At 40.7% G+C, this 21,604-nt stretch overlaps 1 protein-coding gene and 1 non-coding gene across 4 annotated transcripts in view; both read left to right on the top strand.

Moving 5' to 3' along the window:
- XPO5 (exportin 5) overlaps nt 1-21,604 on the top strand; it is a 46,631-nt gene that overhangs the window by 23,842 nt on the left and 1,185 nt on the right. For all 3 annotated transcript variants that reach the window (XM_023734230.1, XM_023734231.1, XM_023734229.1), the window contains 15 exons: nt 1,181-1,336; nt 3,362-3,403; nt 3,941-4,030; nt 4,769-4,968; nt 5,568-5,667; nt 7,047-7,228; nt 14,576-14,676; nt 15,524-15,620; nt 16,426-16,562; nt 17,272-17,369; nt 18,083-18,129; nt 18,575-18,672; nt 19,494-19,556; nt 20,807-20,889; nt 21,377-21,484. In XM_023734230.1, the coding sequence (XP_023589998.1) occupies nt 1,181-1,336; nt 3,362-3,403; nt 3,941-4,030; nt 4,769-4,968; nt 5,568-5,667; nt 7,047-7,228; nt 14,576-14,676; nt 15,524-15,620; nt 16,426-16,562; nt 17,272-17,369; nt 18,083-18,129; nt 18,575-18,672; nt 19,494-19,556; nt 20,807-20,889; nt 21,377-21,484 (1,602 nt within the window). The remainder of the gene's footprint in view (nt 1-1,180; nt 1,337-3,361; nt 3,404-3,940; nt 4,031-4,768; nt 4,969-5,567; nt 5,668-7,046; nt 7,229-14,575; nt 14,677-15,523; nt 15,621-16,425; nt 16,563-17,271; nt 17,370-18,082; nt 18,130-18,574; nt 18,673-19,493; nt 19,557-20,806; nt 20,890-21,376; nt 21,485-21,604) is intronic.
- LOC111821115 (U6 spliceosomal RNA) lies at nt 17,413-17,515 on the top strand. The gene has a single exon (XR_002824586.1). It is a non-coding gene; the product is annotated as a U6 spliceosomal RNA (small nuclear RNA).

The following is a 21,604-nucleotide window of genomic DNA, read 5'->3' as shown; positions in this document are numbered from 1 at the left end:
ATATTTAGGTCTTTGATCCATTTTGAGTTAGTTTTTGTGCATGGTGTGAGGTATGGGTCTTGTTTCAGTTTTTTGCAGATGGATATCCAGCTACGCCAGCACCATTTGTTAAAGGGACTGTCTTTTCCCCATTTAACGGACTTTGGGCCTTTGTCAAGTATCAGCTGCTCATAGGTGGATGAATTTACGTCTGGATTCTCAATTCTGTTCCATTGGTCTATGTATCTGTTGTTGTACCAGTACCAGGCTGTTTTGACTACCGTGGCAGTATAATAGGGTCTAAAATCAGGTAGTATGAGGCCTCCTACTTCTTCTTGAGTAATGCTTTATTTATCTGGGGCCTCTTGCCTTTCTATGTGAAGTTGGTGATTTGTTTCTCCATCTCATTAAAAAATGCCATTGGAATTTGGATCGGGATCGGATTGTATCTGTAGATTGCTTTCGGTAGAATTAATATTTTCACGATGTTGAGTCTTCCTATCCATGAGCAAGGTATGTTTTTCCACTTATGTACGTCTCTTGGTTTCTTGCAGTAGTTTCTTGTAGTTTTCTTTGTATAGGTCTTTTATGTCTCTGGTTAGATTTTTTCCTAAGTATTTTATCTTCTTGGGGGTATTGTAAGTGGTATTGATTTGGTGATTTCCTCTTGGAAGTTCTCTTTGCTGGTGTAGAGGAATCCAACTGATTTTTGTTTGTTTATCTTGTATCCTGACACTTTTCTGAAATCTTCTATTAGTTCCAGTAGTTTTCTTGTGGATTCTTTGGGGTCTTCTGTGTATAAGATCATATTGTCTGCAAATAGGGACTTTTACTTCTTCCTTACCAATTTGGATCCCCTTTATTTTTCTAGCCTAATTTCTCTTGATAGGACCTCCAGCACAATGTTGAATAAGAGTGGTGATAACGGGCATCGTTGTCTGGTTCCCATTCCCAAGGGGAATGCTTTTAGACTCTTGTTTATGAGAATTTTTAATAACATGGGGTAATAGTTTGAATTTTAAGGGTTAAAAAGTAGTATATCAAAATACATATGTAACGTATATAAAACTACACAGTTACCATATATGGCAACCATATTATGTGTTTTTAAACTAGATAGAGTCTAAAGAAAAGTTAATAAAATTGGTTCTCTCTCAGCGGTGGCAGCCATGTCAACCTCGTTTTCATGCCTGTGTTACAGGAAATTCCTGTTACTGATGGAATAGACCTGTTGCAGATGGTCCTGAACTTTGACACCAAGGATCCTCTCATCCTGTCCTGTGTCCTTACTAATGTCTCAGCCCTCTTTCCATTTGTCACCTACAGACCAGAGTTCCTGCCCCAGGTCTTCTCTAAGGTAAACTCCATCTCCTTTGTAAACTTTACTTTGGCATTTCTAAGCAAATCAGTTTTTTAACTGTTTTGAACGTGTGTCAGGCAAGCTAGTAAACAATCATTTATTTATTTATCAATATTTATTCATTACTTACTCTGGATCAGGCTATGGAAAAAGTTTTATCCTTTAGGAATACTTCGTCTGTTTGGGCAGAAAGGCATATAAAACAGACGTTATACCGACATGGCATTGTAATTAATAGACTTGTGCACTAGGAAAGGAAAAAAAATTCCTAAGGGAGACCATGCCTGAGCCAAGTTAGCCTGAAGAACATGTGGCAGTATGGTCAGAGGGGACAACATGAAGAAAAGCCACAGAGTGCCTAAAGCAGCTTAATGGTGATAGAATACAAAAGGAGAGTGGAATGAGAAAAATGATACCAAGAGGAAACAATCAGGCAGATTCAGAAGATGGGACATTTTATAAGACAGTTGGCTTAGACCTTTCAAAAAGTAAGTGTTTTGGGGGAAAAGGTAGAGTACTGTTCTAGAATGAAAAAGTTTGAAGAGATATAACAACATACTTCAGTTTATGAACCTTGACTGTATCTTAGTTTGAAAAAAAAAATCTTCACAACTTTCTTTGGACAGTGAGGTGTGTGGACTAGATTTTACATGATATTATGGACTTATCATTAATTTTTTAAAATATGATCATAATATTGTGATTACTAGGAGATTCTACTAGTTCAGCGCGATCGAAAAGAAATATAACATAAGCCACATGCTAGATGATAGGGTTCTCCGGTAGTAGGACAGAGAAGGCAGATGTGTTAGCGTTTGGTAATTGATTAAAGCTATTCATTCGTGCAGTAAGTTTTCATTGTGTGCCTTCTGTGTGCTAGGCTCTGCGTTAAGGTCACAGTAGGTAGTTGACTCTGCCTCATGGAGCTGATTTTCTACAATGAGAGAAGCAATAAATAAATTATGTGATATCAGGTAGTGGTGAGTGCTATGAAGAAGAATAAATCAAGGTATTAGAGAGTAGCAGGGTCTGTTGTCAGATTTGGGAGGGGATTTGTGAGAGGAAGGGAGAATATGGACAGTTTTCAGGTTTCCAGTTTATGTGGCTTATGTGGGTGGTGTGGCCACCACCTGTGAGAATACTGGATCAGGAGGCAGAATAGGAGTAAGGAAGAGAAGTGGGTGAGTTTGGTAATACTGTGTTTGAAGTATGTGTAGATCATCCAGGTGAAGACATCTTACAATAAGTAGGCTATTTCAGGTTGAAAGGCTAGACTCTGGAAAGCGATGAGATCAAATTAAGGCATCATCAGCACAGAAGTGCCAAGAGTAGAGCTGAAGCCCTAGAAAAAAGGGATATGTATGTAGTTAGGAGACATGTAGATCAAACAGGGAGCCCTGGGGATCACCATCATTGGGAGAGGGGGCCAAAGGATGCAAAGCCCCAAAGAGAAAAGGGACGGCCAGAGAAATGGAGAAAATGTTGTATCCCAAGGGCCAGTGGCGCTTCAAAAAGGTGGACTTATTTGTTGTAACGGAATTTCTCTTTAAGATACGACTTTGAAAATGTCCAGTGGATTTCTCGATTAGATCTTCACCGAATGTTTTTCCATCTTAGTGGCCAGGGCAGAAGCCATGTGGTTAAGAGTAAACGGGAGGTTATAAAATGGAATCAGGGAGGGTAGATCATTCAACTTTTGATAAAAAGCAGAGAAGAGAGAGGCATCACCATAGCTGAGTTAAGAGTGGTTAGAGTGGTGACATGGATTGTTCTGGAATTCTATGACTTTTTTCTTTCTAAAATGTTTTGATGGTAAATTTGTGAATCTCAAGCCTCTTGTAAGGATGTTTGACAAAATGGACATCTGAACCTGTATACCACTAATTGAAAGCCTTTTTTGTTACTGTATTGTTACTGAGAATACACTTTTGGGTTTTTGGTTGAAAATTTTGTGATAACTGCTGTTTAAAAATACAAGTTGTCTTTGGTTTTAATGAGTCACCTTTTTTTCCCTCCCCTTAGCTCTTTTCATCTGTCACTTTTGAAACTGTTGAAGAAAGTAAGGTAAGACCATTAATTCAGCCAACAGATTCTAACTTGAGAGCAAAAGTATGAATACCTAATACTCAATCTAGATTTTTGTGTAAGTGCAAGGGGGGATTAGTAAAAGCAATAGATGGTCAGAAATGGTAGACTCTCTTCATATAATACTTAACTTACATTATCTGCTGCTGTGATTTAGGTGTTACAGTACAGAAAGCTTAGTGCTAGAAGTCACTGCTCAGTCCTCTTTTTCTGATTTTCTCTCTGCCCTGCTAGAGAGCTGTACTCTTAAGAGTCACTTAGTGAAACTTATACCACAGCTACTGAGATTTAATATCTGTATAAGAATATAATACAATGCTTTGCCCTAGAAATAACTGTAGGCCAAATAGTAAGCATGTGGGCTTGTGCTGACTATAAAGGTCACTCCGTTAAACTCTTAACATACGTGAAAATTCAATGTGAATTTGCCTCCAAAGGAAATATTTACATGGTTCTATGCAGCATCTGTAAATTATATTAAAAATGACTGTGAGTTTGTTGACTACATCTTACCAGCCCCCAAGAACCCGGGCAGTGAGGAATGTGAGGAGGCATGCTTGTTCTTCCATCATCAAGATGTGTCGTGACTACCCCCAGCTCGTGCTGGTAAGCTCCTGGACCCTGGCTGAGAAGCCACTGAGACCTGTCGAGTTGGTTCTATTTCTGTTTAAATCCAACTCTGATTACACCTCACAAGATGGAAAATTTAGGAACTACAGCTTTGCTTAGAATAAACATCTTTGAGTTGGTGTTTTCTTCCTCGCTCTACTTTGTACTGCAGTTAAAAATGCAAATATATTTCTTCCCTCAAAATGAATAGTTCTCCATATGGATGGCCAAGTTTTTCCCTATAAATGTGAAGTTGTTTACCGTAGTATGAACGTGCTTTAACTACTGTCTAATCTTGAGAGAAGCCAGACGCAAACCCCAACCTGGTCTTAGGATTTTTATGAGAAATTTTGCATTACTACAGATGACAAATTAACCAGAAATCCCCATGCTGAATGCACAGAAGTTATTTGTCTCTCTGCTTATTTATAAAACAAACCTATCTTTGCCCATGAAGATACCTGGAAAAGTTAATTAAAAAAAGATAATTTTTTTCACAGCTGTAGTATGGGGAAATGCAGTTAGCCAGGTGCTCAAGACTAGAACCACCGTCTACCTAAATTGCCTTGCTTATTCAGCCAGCAGAACATTATAACTAAATTATTAAGTGACAGCCTCATAGGCCTGACCTTCCTGGTAATATCTTGGCGTTCTTCCCACCTTCCTTGGTTGACCCAGCCCTCCCTGAAGATCAGACCATCACTAACTGCGGCTCTTTTTTTTTGTGATTTGCAGCCCAATTTTGATATGCTTTATAACCATGTGAAGCAACTTCTTTCCGATGAACTGCTCCTGACACAAATGGAGAAGTGTGCCCTCATGGAAGCTCTTGTTCTTGTTAGCAACCAGTTTAAGAACTACGAGCGGCAGAAGGTGTTCTTAGAGGAGCTGATGGCGCCGGTGGCCAGCATCTGGCTTTCTGAAGACATGCACAGGTAGAGGAGCTCCTTTATCTCTGACCCTCTTGTACTCAAGTACCAGTTGTGTTTCATGAGCTATGCCTGAGGCGGTGGGGGCGGGGGGCGGGGGTAAGAATACTGAGGTGTAGTGGCGCTATCCGAGATACCTGAAGTACTCCAAAAACACACTTCCGTAGTATAATATCCGAAAATATCATCTTGCTGTACAAAAGTGTAGGAGACAGAGGAAGTAAATACAAATGGGTAGTATGGGTAATGAGACCACGAGTGAGATCTGCTGTGGTGTCCGCACATTTGAGAAAATGAGAACAAGTAGGGGCTGCCCAATGTAGGAGCCACACAGAGACACTCACTTGTGCCCACATAGTAGTTAAGTTGTTTTCTTTGCATTCCCAAGCTTATCATCTTTTTAATTCTTAAAATGCTGTTAATCACATTTGGGAGTAGAGAGAGAAATTCAAGCTTTCGAATGATATCTGACAATTTGCTTAAACTCTTCTCACTGTAACAGTTGTTCTTTGGGGCCAAATAATCATAGCTTATTAGCTCTTGTGGAAGAAATTGTCCTTGCTTAATATTCTGGTGTAACTTGTTTTTCCTCCTCCAACCTTCAGAGTGCTGTCAGATGTTGATGCTTTTATTGCCTATGTGGGTGCAGATCGGAAAAGCTGTGACCCGGACCTGGAGGATCCCTGTGGCCTGAACCGTGCACGAGTGAGTGAGCCTCTCCTGGGAGTGGGAAGTTGGCATTGGCCACAGTAGAAGTAGGGTGTTGTCTTTTGTCCAGTTTCTCATAGATTTGTTTTTTGTTTTTTTTTATACTGGTAAGAAGCCTGGGAGTTAACTTCTCCATATTTTTCTTCTCCTATGCGTCTCCATATTTTTCTTCTTTAGTGTTGAGTTCTTGAGTCAGATCCCACAGCAGAGCAAACGGTCTTTTCTACGAAGTCATTGTTTTGATTTTGTTGTTGTCGTTAGGTCCTGTTGAGTCAATTTCCGACACGTAGCAACTCCATGTGACAGAGTAGAACTATACCATAGGAATTTCTTGGCTGTAATCTCTACGGAAGCAGATTACTTAGTCTTTCTCTTGTGGAGTGGCTGGGGTGGCTTGAAACCACCATCCTTTCTATTAGTAGCCAAGGACTTAACTGTTTGTGCCACAAAACCAAAAACCAAACCTGTTGCCTTCAAATCAATTTCGACTCATAGAAACTCTATAGGACAGTAGAACTGCCCAAGAAGGTTTCCAAGGAGCAGCTGGTGGATTCAGACTGCCGACCTTTTGGTCAGCAGCCATGCTCTTAACCACTGTGCCACCAGCGCTCCTTATTTTGGCTTTACCCATTGCCTTCGAGTCAATTCTGACTCATAGCAACCCTATAGGACAGAGTAGAACTGTCCCGTAGGATTTCCAAGGAGAGGCTGGTGGATTCGAACTGCTGACCTTTTGGTTAGCAGCCAGACTCTTAATCACTGCACCACCAGGGTTCCTGTTTCAGCATTAAGGATGCCTAAGTAGTTTTGAAGACTGAAGAGGTAATAAGGCAGTAGTAGGTCAGAGCCTGGTCAGCAGGGTGAGTCCTCTCTGCTATTGCTCTCTGGCATTTAAAGTCCTAAGTGCTGGCCTAACTTGCAAACCTGAGATTTTTCAACGCTTTGATATTCAAATTAGCATTGTTCCTGGCTCCATTATGGCAAAAGTCATATTAATTCACCTGTAGGTATTAGGTTCGTTGAGAAGAACTTGAAGGGGGATTAGGGCAGAGAACTGTGGAGGGTTGTAGAGGCCAAGCCAACTTGGTGTCCAAACCACCTTCCAGTCTGAGCCCTGTGGGAGAATGACTATAGCTCCTGGGAGAACATCCTCATGAAAGGGAACCTTCCAGAGCCTACCACCAGTCCTGAAAATGGCAATAAGAGGACCCCTTTTGGACTTGACTAGGATCCCATAGCGGGTAGAGGCAGAGAGTTCTTTTTCTTCTCCCTGGCCTCATTATCTCTTTTGCCATAACCTTGACGTATATCTAATAGCTGTTTTGCCTTGTGTTTCTCCTTGTATGTTTACCTTTCATTTTAATGTTTTTCTGTAGATGCGTTTTTGTGTGTATAGTATTCTGGGTGTTATAAAGCGAACTTGCTGGCCCACTGACCTAGAAGAGGCCAAAGCTGGGGGATTTGTGGTGGGTTATACACCCAGTGGAAATCCAATCTTCCGTAACCCCTGCACAGAGCAAATTCTGAAACTTCTTGACAATTTGCTTGCCCTTGTAAGGTGAGTCAGAATAATGGCTTTTCTCTGCTTGTTTTTTATTTTTTTACCTTAAGAATCTCGAAAGCTTAATCTGTGTGTATGTTTTCAGATCATTGCATAGTAATGAGGGATTAAGTCTTGTTTCTTCCTAGAGGTGGTCTCTTCCTTTTAAAAATAACATCAGCTCTAACTTGTAGAAGTCTTACATTCCATGTGAATTCATGGGGACTAATTCCAAATGGATTTGCTCATTTTGAGCCTCCCTCATCTTCTCCTGTTTTCTTATACTTCACTCTTACTTTCATGTTTTTTTGTCTAAATTTTTGCCACTGAAGAATCCTTAATCGGCAGCAGGACAATTGCTTTCTCTAGTGGTGCTTCTCTGGGTGATATTCAAATGAGCTGGTCTGAATTCATCAGTAATGTCTCTGACCTCCAACGAACCAAACACCCAGCTGCTGAACATGCCAAAGGGAGGAGTGATAGTTGACATTGTTCACTTCAGTTTCCTGGATCCTTGCTTCTCAAAAGTGGAGTCCTCAGACTAGCAGTATCAGCAGTCACCAGAGAGCTTGTTTGAAATGCAGAATCAGGGCCCCACCTCAGACATTAAATCAGAATCTACATTTTATTCCCAGGTGTTCCTATGTACCTTAAAGGTTCAGAATCACTGTTCTAGATTACATGAGCTAATAATATACTCAAATGAAAAGTAGGCCACGTATAGGCTTATTGGTTACTAGGCGCATTTTGATGATTTAGGGATGTTCTCTGAAGAGAAAAATAGATTTGGTATAAAATTTATTTCTTATTGACCAAAGCAGAATTTGAGTGCTGTTTATCTCCAGCAGTATTTTCAGTTACAGGTTAAAGCTCTCTCCCAATGCTGTCTGGCTTCTTCTTCTTGTTGTAGTCATCGTTGTTAGGTGCCGTCAAGTTGGTTCCAACTCATAGTGATCCTGTGTACAACAGAATGAAACACTGCCCTGTCCTGCACCATCCTCACAGTCTTTACTATGTTTGAGCCCATTTTTGCAGCTACTGTGTCAGTCTATCTCGTTGAGGGTCTTCTCTTTTTCAGTGACCCTCCACTTTACCAAGCATGATACCCTTCTCCAGGGACTGGTCCCTCCTGATAACATGTCCAAAGTATGTGAGACAAAGTCTCACCATCCTTGCTTCTAAGGAGCATTCTGACTGTACTTCTTCCAAGATGGATTTGTTCATTTTCTGGCAGTCCATGGTATAAACTCAACACTTATCACCCAGGGAATAAGAGCAGAATTGCAACTGGGCAAACCAAATTACTCGTGTCTCAGGGAGGCTCTGCCAGCATCAGACACCCTCGGCCAGAAGTGTAAGAATCAAAGGTTTCAAGTTAGTTTTAACCAAATTGGAGGGCTGGAGTATCTGATAGAGGTACTCTGTGATACATGTCTGTGGAAGTAGATAACATTTTGTTCTGATTTCAAAAGGAGGAAAGAGGTTTCAATAAAGAAATATGGTTTCGTGTGTTGAGAAGGTAGTAAAATATTTAGTTAAGGCAAGGCTTGTTCCCATATTGTTTTTAAAACCAAAAAGTTCTGTAGCTTAGAGAAATGCAAACGTGATGGAGTCATATGACCAGGCTTCATTGACCAAGCTTCTCTCTGTTAGGCTTGTATCCAGAATCTGCAAGGTGAGAACCCAGACCTGGAAACAAGATTCATTTCCTGGTTGAGTTAGGAGGCCACAAGATAACAGTATGGTTATCATACTGATATTTTTCAAAGAGTTCAATGTTTTTTGAAAATTCCACAGTTAATCAAAACTTATTTTGATTAATTGTTAATCAAAATGAAAATTATTGGCTGTAGTGACTGAACAGTTAGACTCCTTGAGTAGTGTGCAGCTGGAACTTTTAGAGTTTTGTTTTTTAGTAAATTATGTGTGTAGATGAATTTTCACAAAGTGGACACATTGATGTAGTCAACACTCATCAAGAAAACAACCTTACCCAACCCCTCTTTCCAGTCATTTTCTCCCCCTCAAGGGTAACCACTGTTCTGACTTAACATCGTAAGATTCCTTTTACCTGGTTTTTTTTTTTTAGTTTTATATAAATGGAATCAGAAGTATGTCCTCCTTGGTGTCTGATTTCTTTCACTCAACATTATGTTTGTGAGATCCATCCATGTTATTGCATGTAGCTGTGGTTCATTCATTCTCATTGCTTGTATGGTACCCCATTGTGTGAATATGCCATAATGTATTCATCCAGTGTTGATGGACTTTTGAGTAGCTTCCAGTGTTTTCCTATTGCAAACGGTGCTGCTGTTAACATTCTTGTAAATGTCTTTCGGTAAACATGTATACGATTTCTGTTGGGTATTCACCTACGAGTAGAATTCCTGGTTTATAGGGTATGTATATTTTCAGTTTTCATAGGTAGAAGCAAACAGTGGTTGTGCTAATTTATATTCTCACCAATTGTGTATTGGAGCTGTGAGTTTTAAAGTATTATTTTTTTAGCAGAAAAAATTTGTTTTCCTAAAAGATGTGGTAAGGTATTAATAGCACCTCCTTGTCAAGTAGTCTGATTAATGAAGAAGGTGTAGATGTTGTTGCTGGACTTGCCTAGAAGAGGCAATGTAATATTTATATATTGATATGGGAACCTAAAGTAAAGCAAGCATTCAGTTCATACCTTCATTGAATGGATATTTATTAAGTGCCAAGGGTTTTCTAGGTGACGGAGATACAGCAGTATACAAAACAAAAAATACCCTGTCCTTGTGGAGCTAATATTCTAGAGCTGCACTGTCCAGTATGGTAGCCACTGGTCACATGTGGCTGTTGAGCACTTGAAATGGAGCTGGTCTGAATTGAGATGAGCTGTAAGTGCAAAATACACACCAGATTTCAGAAACTTAGTTCCCAAAAAAACAAGTAAAATATCTCCGTAATTTTTTATATTGATAATGTGTTGAAATGATATTTTTGATACATTTGGTTAAATAAAATGTTATTATAGTCAATTTTACCTTTTTTTTTTTTTTTTTACATTTTTAATCTGGTTAGTGGAAAATTTTAAATGACATACATGGCTCACATTATATTGGACAGTGCTGTTCTTAGCAGATTGGATGGAGGACAAATGTGGGGAGCAAAACTCTGGTTCTCAAGGTTTGGTGTCATCATTATCTGTTTAGAATAATAGCTTTTCTGTTATCTTGGAAGTTTGTTAACATTGTTTCCATATATCTTCTATATGATTAATTGAAATATTCATGAATTGTTTAGCCTAGTGATTATACTCCTAGCTGGTGATGCTAAGAATTTTTAAAGTTAGTGCAGATCATACAAAACTTAAAATTTTTATTACCAGGTTGTCTTAGTCATCTAGTGCTGCTATAACAGAAATACCACAAGTGGATGGCTTTAATAAAGAGAAGTTTTTTTCCTCACAGTCCAGTAGGCTACAAGTCCAAATTCAGGGCATCAGCTCCAGGAGAAGGCTTTCTTTCTCTGTCAGCTCTAGAGGAAGGTCCTTGTGATATATCAGTCTTCCCTTGGTCTGGGAGCATCTCAGCACGGGAACCTCAGGCCCGAAAGGACACGCTCTGCTCCTGGCACTGCTTTTTTGGTGGTGTGAGGTTCCCATGTGTCTCTCCACGCTTCTCTTATATCTCAAAAGAGACTGGCTTAAGACACTATTCAGTCTTGAAGACCTCATCAGTATAACTGCTGCTAATCCATCTTATTACATCATAGTGATAGAGTTTACAACACATAAGGAAATCACATCAGATTATATAAAATGGTACACAATCATACAGTACTGGGAAATCATGACCCAGCCAAGTTGACAGATATTTTTGGGGACACAATTTAATCTGTGACACAGGTTGTCCTTTTATTTAGAGCCAAGCAATATCTAGCCCCTCTTAATGTGGAAGCACAGAGCTCTAATTTGTGTGTCAGGAAGCTGATGTTTCAGGAGCTTGAATACTATTAGAGATTGTGGATGCCCCTACTTATAAATACCTAACTGGAATCAGAGATATTGGAGCTTTATGCACTCTCTGTCCTCCTGCCACCTCTTGTGAGTAGAAGTGCAGCCATAGTGGCACCATCTCCTTGAAGAGGAAGAAGAGAGGAGACTATAAGGAATACCAGATGTCAGGGACATTTACCATATTGATACATTAATCCTACTGTTTTTTTAAGTTATATCTTGAGACCACAATCACATTTAATTCAAGAATAAAAATTGATGTCTAGTCTGCTCATTGTCATACTTAAAACTGTGGATTTTTTCTTAGGAAGAGCTGATTTTTATCAGAGATCATTTCATGGTGTTAGACATCTTCCAAAAAAAACAATAGAAACGTAATTCATAAGCTAAAAAGATGACAAATTGCAATTTTTTAAAGTAAAGGGAATTTCCAATTCTGGCAGTACAGAGGATGTTGGATAAAATAATACAAAAATTCTTTCAAAGGCATAACTGAAATTTTGAGAAAGAAAAGAAAATCCCTGGATGCCAGTAACAAAATGGGGAACTGCAAACCTGGGTGGTAAGTGCATGAGATGATGCTATGATTGCCCTACAAAGTGTAATAAGTCTTAGAAACCTAATTATATGGAGACCAGAGAGGCCTTGGGCCACCATTAAGTCAAGACCCTTGAAATGCTATATCTCAGTAAAATGGTAGAATAGAAAAGCTCTACCCACCAGGGAACATAGATGACAAAGTAGGTTGTCTCTGCTCTAGTTCTGCTTTGCAAAAAAGTCTGAGAATCAGATGGGCTCCATCATGAAAGTTTAAGGTTAGAATTTTCCCCACCTGTGTGATCTAGGAAATTAACTGAGAGCATAAAAATTCTGTTGTTATTCTTTGGCCTCTTGGCAAAACAAGTCTTCTAAAAATGACCTCACAAGCCAGAATTACAGAAGATACATAAACTTGGTAAGAGCTGGGAGACATAACAAATAATAGGATTTGAGCCCCAGGGCCTTGAGATATGGTAGGCTGAAAGAAAATACAAAAAGGTAAAGGTAAGCTGGAGATGAAGACAGATTTTCCAGAATGACTGAAAGACATGAAGCTTCACATTAAAGAGAGGATAAATCCAACCTAGTGTACCATAGTAAAACTGCAGAACGCCAAAGACTGTATTAAGAGAAAATGTTAAGAGTAGCCAGAGATAGAAGAGATCATCTGCAAAACAACAGTAATTAGCCTAGCAGAGTTACAGGTGGCCTGGCCAAGCCCTGAAAGAGTGCCCCAACTCAGAGTCAACTTGCAAAGACCTAGAGAGTGTTTTTGTTTCTCTTTCTGTGTCAGGCACTTAATGAAATCTCTGTTGGGCCACTCACTGGCAGACCGCTGAGAGAGTGGAGTAGATTTCAGTTCTGCATACAACAAGGAATACAGTCTTTGCACCCAAAACAAACAGTTTGAAAAATTCACAAAACAAGCAGATGACTGCAGCTTTCAACAAGTAACTGATCTCTAGAGTTACCCCATTATAATATTCAAAAAATGTTCAGTTTTCAACAAAAAATTACAAAGCATACAAAGAAGTAGAGAAGTATGGCCCATTCACGGGGAGGGGAATCACAGGAACTGTCCCTGAGGAAGCCCAGACATTAGACTGAATAGACTTTGGACTTACCAGACAAAATCTTCAAATCAGTTTTCTTAAATACCCTCTAAGAGCAAAACATAACCAGGGATAAAGAACTAAAGAAAAGCAAGAGACCTATATATGAAGAAATTAGGACTGTCAATAGATAGAAATTATAAAAAGCCAAGTAAAATTATGGAGCTCAAAAGTACAATAGCTGAAATAATAAAATGTACTGGATGATTTCAACAACATATTTAAGCAAGCAGGAGAAAGAATTAGCAAACTTGAAGTTAAGACAATTGACATTTTCCAGTCAGGGGATCAGAAAGAAAAATGAACAGAGCCTGTGTGGGACACAATCAAGTGTATCAACATAATGTTGCAGGAGTCCCAAAGGGACAAAATAGAAACAGGCAGAAAGAATATTTGAAGAAATGGTGGCCAAAAACTCAAGTTTTTTAGTAATAAAAATACCAGTCTACACATTCAAGAGTCTCAACAAATGACAGATAGGATAAACTTAAAAAAGATCCACACCAAGACATTGTAGTTAAACTATCGAAAGATGAAGACTAAAAAAAAATCTTGAAAGCAGCAAGAGAGAAGCCACTTGTCACGTACAAGGGATTTTCAACAAGATTACCCAGCAGCTCTGCAGGAGAAAAGACCTGGGATTCTGCTTCCATAAAGATTACAGTCTAGGAAACCCTATGGGGCAGTTCTGCTCTGTCACATGGGATCGCTGTGAGTCAGAATCAACTCAAAGCACCTAACAGCAAAAACAGCAGCTGATCTGTCATCAGAAACCCAGGAGTCTAGACCTATTAGCCCTCAGTAGGGAGATGAGGAAATAAACTGGAACTAACTTATTAAGTAGTCTTCTAAAAAGCAGTTTAATTGAGCATACTAACAAGTGTACACCAAGATTTAAGAAACAATTTTGAGTTTTTTTAAAAAGCATTGCCTAAAAGAATTTGCTTGCTCAGTGTGTGCCTTAAATATTTAACCTTGCTGATGTTTGTAATATTCTTTAGTTTGAGATGTTTTATAATTTCTTTTAAAAAGAAAAATAGGTAGTTAAGCTTTCTGATGACTGTAGATTGTTCATTAGTGCCATTGCTGTGGGCAGGCTGGACTGCCTCGGGCAGCAGGTTGGTCAGGTATGCAGTCGTTGCTACTTAGTCATACAAAGCCAGTAGCTGCTCAGATAAGTCATTTTGGTGGGGAACAGAGGCATATTTTGGGAATTGTGAATGTTCCTCCAGGGAACTTAAACAACTATCAGCACATTGCAGGTTCCATGCTTTTGGCATGAAGGCAAAACATCTGAAAAATGGGGCATATTACCACCCTCTCTGTGTCCTTACCTGTGAATCCACAGTGCCTCTGACATTTCATCTTATATAACTGGTAGGCAGAAAGCTAGGGGAGCCAAGGCATTATCTCAGGTTTAAGATATTTTGCTTTCTGGCTTTGGGCTGTGATACTGTCCTGATGCCTCAGGATTTGAGTCTCATGTGTTCATTACTTTTAGGTGTTACATACTATACTCATTAGCTTCATTTTCTGAGGAAACATTCAAATGTTTATGCCTTCTTGCTATCCCCTGCTGGAAGGAATGTTGACAGTGAGATCTGTCTATATGTTAGTATGGTACTAGAGTTTGGTTCACTGAATTATAAGGTGAAAACCCACTCTGTCCTTTCTCAACAGACTGCAGAACGTTCACATAGCACCGTTCTTTTTTTTCAGAACCCACAATACTTTATATGCACCAGAAATGCTAGCCAAAATGGCAGAGCCTTTCGCTAAGGCTCTGGATATGTTTGAAGCAGAAAAATCTGCTATATTAGGTAAGAAATCTAGCCTTTCTTTTCCTAAGTTCACCTTCTCTCTCACGGGCTTCTTGAGCAGCTTCAGTATAGCTGCTGTCTGTCTTGGCCTAGATGGTTCTGGGCCTTTTCCTCTGGCTCTACTACACTTAAGGTCTACATTGCAAATACTAGTAAAAATAGAAATTCCAAGAAGTGTCTTGTTGTTAATATAAAGAGTAGATGTTGCTTCACCGTGGGCAGGTTCTCCCCTTCCCCCTCCCAATTCTGTTACTCAAGTTAAGCTAGAAACTCCTGCTATAAAAATGTGTTGCAACCAGAACATATTAGAATGGGCAAGCAGTTCTCTCTGGCACCTTCCAGTTATGAGCAAGACTTGAAATGTAAAACTGCCTCTGATCAGAAATATAGATTTTTTAAGGCAGTTGTTTTCATATTGTGCTAAGGAGGTTTCATTTTGATCTGTTATACATCTTGGGCTTTTGCGTAAGATTTTGTTTGCGAAAGGGGTTCCACAACTTCAAAGGGTTGGGGAGTGGGCGGGGAGCGGATCATCCAGTGCTTTATGGAAGGATCCTTTTGAATTGTCACTGTGTATTTTGGTACAAGTCCCATCCGTAGAAGCTCTGGCAAAAGTGGGAGTACCCAGGTCTGCTTTAAAGTCCTGGGTATTTAAATAGCTTTCACCTTTCCCTATGAAGAGGATGTAATGAATCACCTTTAAGGAATAAGGAATCTCTTAGAGCCTTCATCTGGTAGAAGAGTTGACCAGCTGCTTTGCATTTTTAGTACTCCCCCAAAACCACATCTGGCTGCTGTAGTTTGTTGGTAGCCAAACAGCATGTTCGTGACACATCTTTCTCTGTAGGATTACCTCAGCCTCTCTTGGAACTCAATGACTCTGTGGTCTACAAAACAGTCTTGGAAAGAATGCAACGTTTCTTTTGTACCCTGTATGAAAACTGGTAAGGAGCCAGTGCTGCCTCTCCACGTTCTAGACGTGCATTGTAAAGGATTGGCCACGGTTGGACTTTTAATCTAGACCTCTAGTGCGTAGGTAAGGTGAGGCAAAGATTTGACAGGAAACTATTAATAGTGTCAAATTGAAATAAACAGGCTACTTTCCTGCGTTTGCTTTTTTATAATTATCATGTGAGCCTTACAGTCCCAGTCATTACTTGGTGTTTCATGTAACATCAGCTTGTCTTTGTTGCCTGTGCATAAAATGATGAGACCTGAGTAGAAGATTTAATGGTAAGGATGCATTTGCTCAGGCTTCTCACTGCCTGTAGCCTACTTCTCGTGGAAACTGGGAGGCAGTCAGCTGGGGTTTTGTGTTCAGGGCCTGATGGGATGGGGAGGTAACTGACCTGTGTGCACACCACACCCAGGGCATTGGCCTCACTAACCCAGTGGTCTGATCAGCCACGCTAATGAGAGATTCTCTGTTGTTAATGCACATCACATAGTAATGAAGGCTACTGTCGATCTTGGGTACAAACGTCTGTCTTTAAAAAGATGCCATGTCTGCTTTCAAGGAGTTTCTTAAAAGGGGGGAGGTAGATTTTACTTTCCATTTATGATAAAAGATTAAGTCCATGTCTTTGAAGTACGCTGTAATAAAGTTAAAGATCTCCTAAGAGTAAAATACAATTGTCTGTCTAGCTGAGAAGTCTTATTTCTTAGAGATTAGAAATGAAATTCCCTGGGCATTCAGGACTGGTAATAACAGATGTTGGATTTGTCATTCCCAATGCTCTTTCCTTACAGTTTCCATATCCTAGGGAAGGCAGGCCCTTCCATGCAGCAAGACTTCTACACCGTGGAGGACCTCGCTACCCAGCTCCTCAGCTCAGCCTTTGTCAACTTGAACAATATTCCTGATTACCGACTCAGACCCATGCTTCATATCCTTTTAAAAGTCACAAGAGAAGCTGGAAGTCTGGAAAATTAGAGTTAGAAACAGTTCACAGGAACCAGAGGGAGGCAGAGCTGCGTGGAAGGGATGGGGTCATTTATTTAAGTGCATATTAACCTCATTAAGAGGCAGGAAGATAGAAGTAAATAGCCCGAAAAACATGAAGGCAATCCAGGGGGTCTTGAAAGCTCTTCCTGCTGCTGTTACAAACATTTCCTTAGGGGTAAATCTTTACCATCTCACTTCTTTAAAGGTAAAGCTTTTATCCTTTTATTTTCTCAGGTACTTCCTCTTTGAAGAAGCACCTTCATGCTTCATTCTCATTCAGATGCTTTTTATTTTTTAAATGTATTTGTGAGAATGGTGAAGACAAGTTTATTAACAAGGGTGACTCTCCTGTTTTTTTCCTCTCTACTTTTGGGCAACCCAGTGCTCATATCTATGCAGTCTGGTAGAAAGGACAGTTAAACTAAAAATATGATGGAATTGAGTATCCATGCAGCTTAGGATTTTAGGAAAAGAGCTTGAAGATTTTAATACTAGATGTTCTTGGCATCTTGCAAGTCCTCTGGAGGTTGACTTTGCCCAAGGGTGCAGCCTGCCACCTGATGGTTCCCCAGCCTGTCAGGTGAGAGGTGCTTTTAGAATGAGGGGGCTGTGTGCTCCTGTGCTAAAACTTCCTTAACCTGCTGCGGCATGGGTCTTTGTGAAGCCTCTGGTGCTCTTCTGTCCCCCAGAGCACTATGAAGCCCTCGTGTCTCCCATACTTGGACCTCTTTTCACCTACCTCCACATGGTAAGAGATTGGTCAGGAAAGGATAGCAAAGAGTACTCTTTGGGTGCTCGCTTTGGCAGCACATATACTAAAATTGGAACGATACAGAGATTAGCATGACCCCTGTGCAAGATGACATGGAAATTCATGACACGTTCCATATTTTTAAAAATATTTATTTATTTTTTTTAAAGTACTCTTGGGGCAGGTGGTCACTCCTGAGCTTTGTGGTCAGGAGTTCCTCGAAGTGTTGTCTTTAGCCCTGTCCAGGATGGTGGCACAGAGTCTTTGCTGCAGTGGATTGAGCAGCCTCCAAAGAACTAAACAAGTTCAATTACCCGTGAAGCTCTTTCAGACTCAGATTCTGCTCCTAACCGGTATTAACTGAGAGAGGTGGTGACCAGGGGAGTGCTTCCCCTGGCTCTGTTTCCCTGAGTCTGGAATTAGGCAGGAGGACCAACTGGGTGGAGAACACAGGTGTCCGGAGAGACCCAGGAATTCTAAAATGTTAATCTTCCCCCAGTGAAGAGGTGTTTGATATGCTGCCCTCATTCGGGGTGTGGGAGAGGTTACAGAAACCATATCTGGCTGTTTAACCTTGGGGGTCTGTCTAGACTCTGTCATTGATACCTGGCATCATCCTCAGCTAATTTTAATTATGAAGCAGCCCTAAGATATTATCTTTTCCAACTTTCTCCCCAATTCTAGCACTTATTTCCTTTTTTTCCTCTCAGAGGCTTTCCCAAAAATGGCAAGTCATCAACCAGAGGAGCTTGCTGTGGTAAGAAAGAAACATCCGTTCTCTTTGATTGACAAGCTGGGCAGGGTGGGTGGGGGGTTGGTGGGAAGATGGGGAAACGGAGGGACTTCTCCTGTTTCAGAGCTAGAACAGCAGTGGTTATAGTCATTCTCGGCCTAGATGGTAGTCTTGACAGACTGTGACAGTAGGCAGACCCTGAGATTAAGCCTTCATAGAGGGTGCAGATGCCTCAGGAGGATGCCGAGATGTCTTTACCTACTCAGGATTTTGATTCAATGCCCTCTCTCCAACTGGACATAGTCACAAGGTAATAATGTCCCTCGATGGGTCATTGCTGTCCATTCCCAACATTTGTATAGAAAACAGACCAGAAGGAAGTAGGTGTAGAGGGTCTGGTTAGTGTCACTGCTTTCCTTGCCCATCCCTTTCTGTACTCGATGGAACTTGGCCCCCTGGTTTTCTTCAGTGGAGAAGATGAGGCTGCAGATGAAAACCCAGAGTCTCAAGAGATGCTGGAAGAGCAGCTGGTGAGGATGTTAACCCGAGAGGTCATGGATCTAATCAGTAAGTGGCGCGTGGCGTGGTAGAGAATTTTCCTGGAAAAAGAGCTGCTCACTCAGCCAACCCCATGAAACATGCAAAAATTCATGTTGGCAGCTGTAATCACAGATTAATAAGAAACAGTCAACTAGGTAGTTCTCAAGTCAGCCTAGGGACATTCTGTGAATTGTGAATTGAATTGTATTTGTTTATATTGAGGCCTGAGTGAGAGGAACTGATCTAAAATAGCAGGAGGAATTTGGAGTAATGTTAGGAATAACTTCCTGGCTTTGTCAAAATAGGGAAAATTTAAAATTGTTAGACATGGAGGTTGGTAATTTTCTTTTCGTCTCTCTGGAAATGTAGAAAGAAATGGCACTTGGCCATTTTATTTGTTTGAAATCCAAAGTAGATAAGGGATGTATCAGGCATCCTCTCCTGCTCACTCTCAGGGGATTTTGTAATTTCTCCTCAGTTAATTGAACTTGAGGAAGGACCAGAACAAAATCTGTTCAAGACCATCAAAATGCCTCTCTCTATTACTGAAGCTTATTTTGTGCCCAGATAGAACCCCGTCTTCCCTCTTCACCTGCCCAGAGACAGTTGGGGATCAGTAGACCTGGAGTGAAGCCAGGCTGCTAACCAAAAGTCAGCAGTTTGAATCCACTAGCCACTCCTTGGAAACCCTACGGGGTAGTTCTACTCTGTCCTATAGGGTCACTATGAGTCGGAATCAACTCGACAGCAATGGTTTTGGTTTTTTTTTTTTTAGGCCTGGAGTGGCTGTTGTCTGGTGGTAGTATATAACCTTCCCTTCACACGGTAACCCTGTTTTCTTGCTTTAGCGGTTTGCTGTGTTTCCAAGAAAGGTGCAGACCACAGTACTGCTCCCCCTGCAGATGGAGATGGTAAGTTAGCCTGCCGCCTACCCTGTAGATCTGCTTTTAGGCCCCTAAACATTGTTCTTTCTGTAACCAGGTCAGTTCCTATAGAAACTCTCTTGCTAGTAGTCTGGTGAGCATGAGATGCTGTACGTGTAGCTATCACCTATACTAGCCCTCTTGGTATATTCCTCCACCATACTCCCACTTCAGAGCCTTTGCACTTGCTGTTTCCTCTGCTTAATGATTTTCTCCCCACTGTATTCATAGCTTATTTCCTTGCTTCATTCAGGTCTCTGCTCAAATGTCACCTCCTCTGAGAAGTCTGCCATGACCAACTTTTCAGTAATAGCAGCCCCATCCACTCTATATTCTTTCTCTGCTTTATTTTTCTTCATAGTACTTGTTAACTACCTGACATTATATTGTCTTTATTTTTGTATTCATTATCTGTCTCCTGACTAGAATGTAAATTCCCATTGGGGAAAAAAAGGACTTTGTCCTATTCCTGTTATATCCCCAGTACTCAAATATTTGTTCAAGGAATAGGAACCTCAGTATTTACAGCTTTTTTTTTTTTATTATTATATTTTAGATGAAGATTTACAAAGCAAACTAGCTTCTCATTAAACAATACACAGATTGTTTTGTGACATTGGTTGCCAACCCCGCAACATGTCAGCACTCTCCCCATCTCAACATTAGGTTCCCTGTTACCAGCTTTCCTGTCCTTTCTTGCCTTCTTGTCCTTGCCCCTGGACTGGTGTGTGCATTTAGTCATATTGTTTTATGGGCCTGTCTGATCTTTGGCTGAATGGTGAACCTCAGGAGTGACTTCATTACTGAGCTAAAAGGGTGTCCAGGGTTTCTCGGGGTTTCCCTAGTCTCTGTCAGACCAGTAAGTCTTATCTTTTTTTCTTTTTTGAGTTAGAATTTTGCTCTCCATTTTTCTCCAGCTCTGTCCGGAACCCTCTGTTGTGATCCCTGTCAGAGCAGTCGGTGGTGGTAGCTAGGCAGTATCTAGCATTTACAGCTTTTTAAGTTATTCCTGGTATATCTCTTGTTTATCACTGCTACTTCCCAAATGTATGACTAGTTGCATTTTAGAAGATCTTCCCTGGGCAGGAACTTCCACACCCTTTCATGGGAGATCTCAGTACTACTCAGGCACCAGCCAGTCCAGGATACTCAATTGTTCTTTGCTTTTTAGGCTTCTTCCAGAACAGGAATTCTCTGTTTTCAGAGGATGGAGCTTACATTCTGTTCTCTGCTTATAGATGAAGAGATGATGGCCACAGAGGTAACCCCCTCAGCCATGGCGGAGCTTACAGACCTGGGCAAATGCCTGATGAAGCATGAGGTGGGTAGAGGGGGCAGGTGCTTCCTTTTTTTCTTGCCCAGCTGGGGAGCCAGCATCTACTTTTCCCACTCTGTAACTCCATCAGAAGAGTTTTTTGGTAGCACTCCTTTATATGAGATAAGCTCCTGCTTCCTAAAGCCCCCAGAAAACAAAGGAAAAAAATGCAAGGCCATGAGAATGTCTCCTATGCCAGTCTGGGCAAAGATTCAGAAAAAACACAAGTGTCCATCCCCATGTCCTGGTGTTTAGCCTCACCCAGGCCCTGACCTCTGTCTCCTTCCTATACATATTTTTTTTCTTACTGGTTGTTGTTTTCTTCTTTTTGACTGCCTGATATACAGAAATAGAGGAAGTAAACTTACTTCTCTTCAGAAGTTGCTTTTACTATTTTTCTGCTTACCTGTTTAAAACTCCAGCTCCTGATGTATAGGAGTAGAGAAGATTGTGCTTATTTTCCCATTGTAATTCTTCATTCTTTCCTGTTCAGGATGTTTGTACAGCGCTATTAATTACAGCCTTCAACTCCCTGGCCTGGAAGGATACTCTGTCCTGCCAGAGGACGACCACACAGCTTTGCTGGCCTCTGCTCAAACAAGTATGGTTATTCACTCCTCCTCCCTATCCCTTCTGAAAGGTTTGGTCATGAGGACTGACTGGATCAGTTAGAAGAGTTGGGGTGCATTGTGTTCCTGGGGTCTTCAGAGAGTCCCCCTTG

This window comes from Trichechus manatus, unplaced genomic scaffold, assembly GCF_000243295.1.
Source record: "Trichechus manatus latirostris isolate Lorelei unplaced genomic scaffold, TriManLat1.0 scaffold00065, whole genome shotgun sequence".
Taxonomy (NCBI): domain Eukaryota; kingdom Metazoa; phylum Chordata; class Mammalia; order Sirenia; family Trichechidae; genus Trichechus; species Trichechus manatus.
Note: the sequence above shows the minus strand (reverse complement) of the source record. Positions and strands in the feature narration are given on the sequence as shown.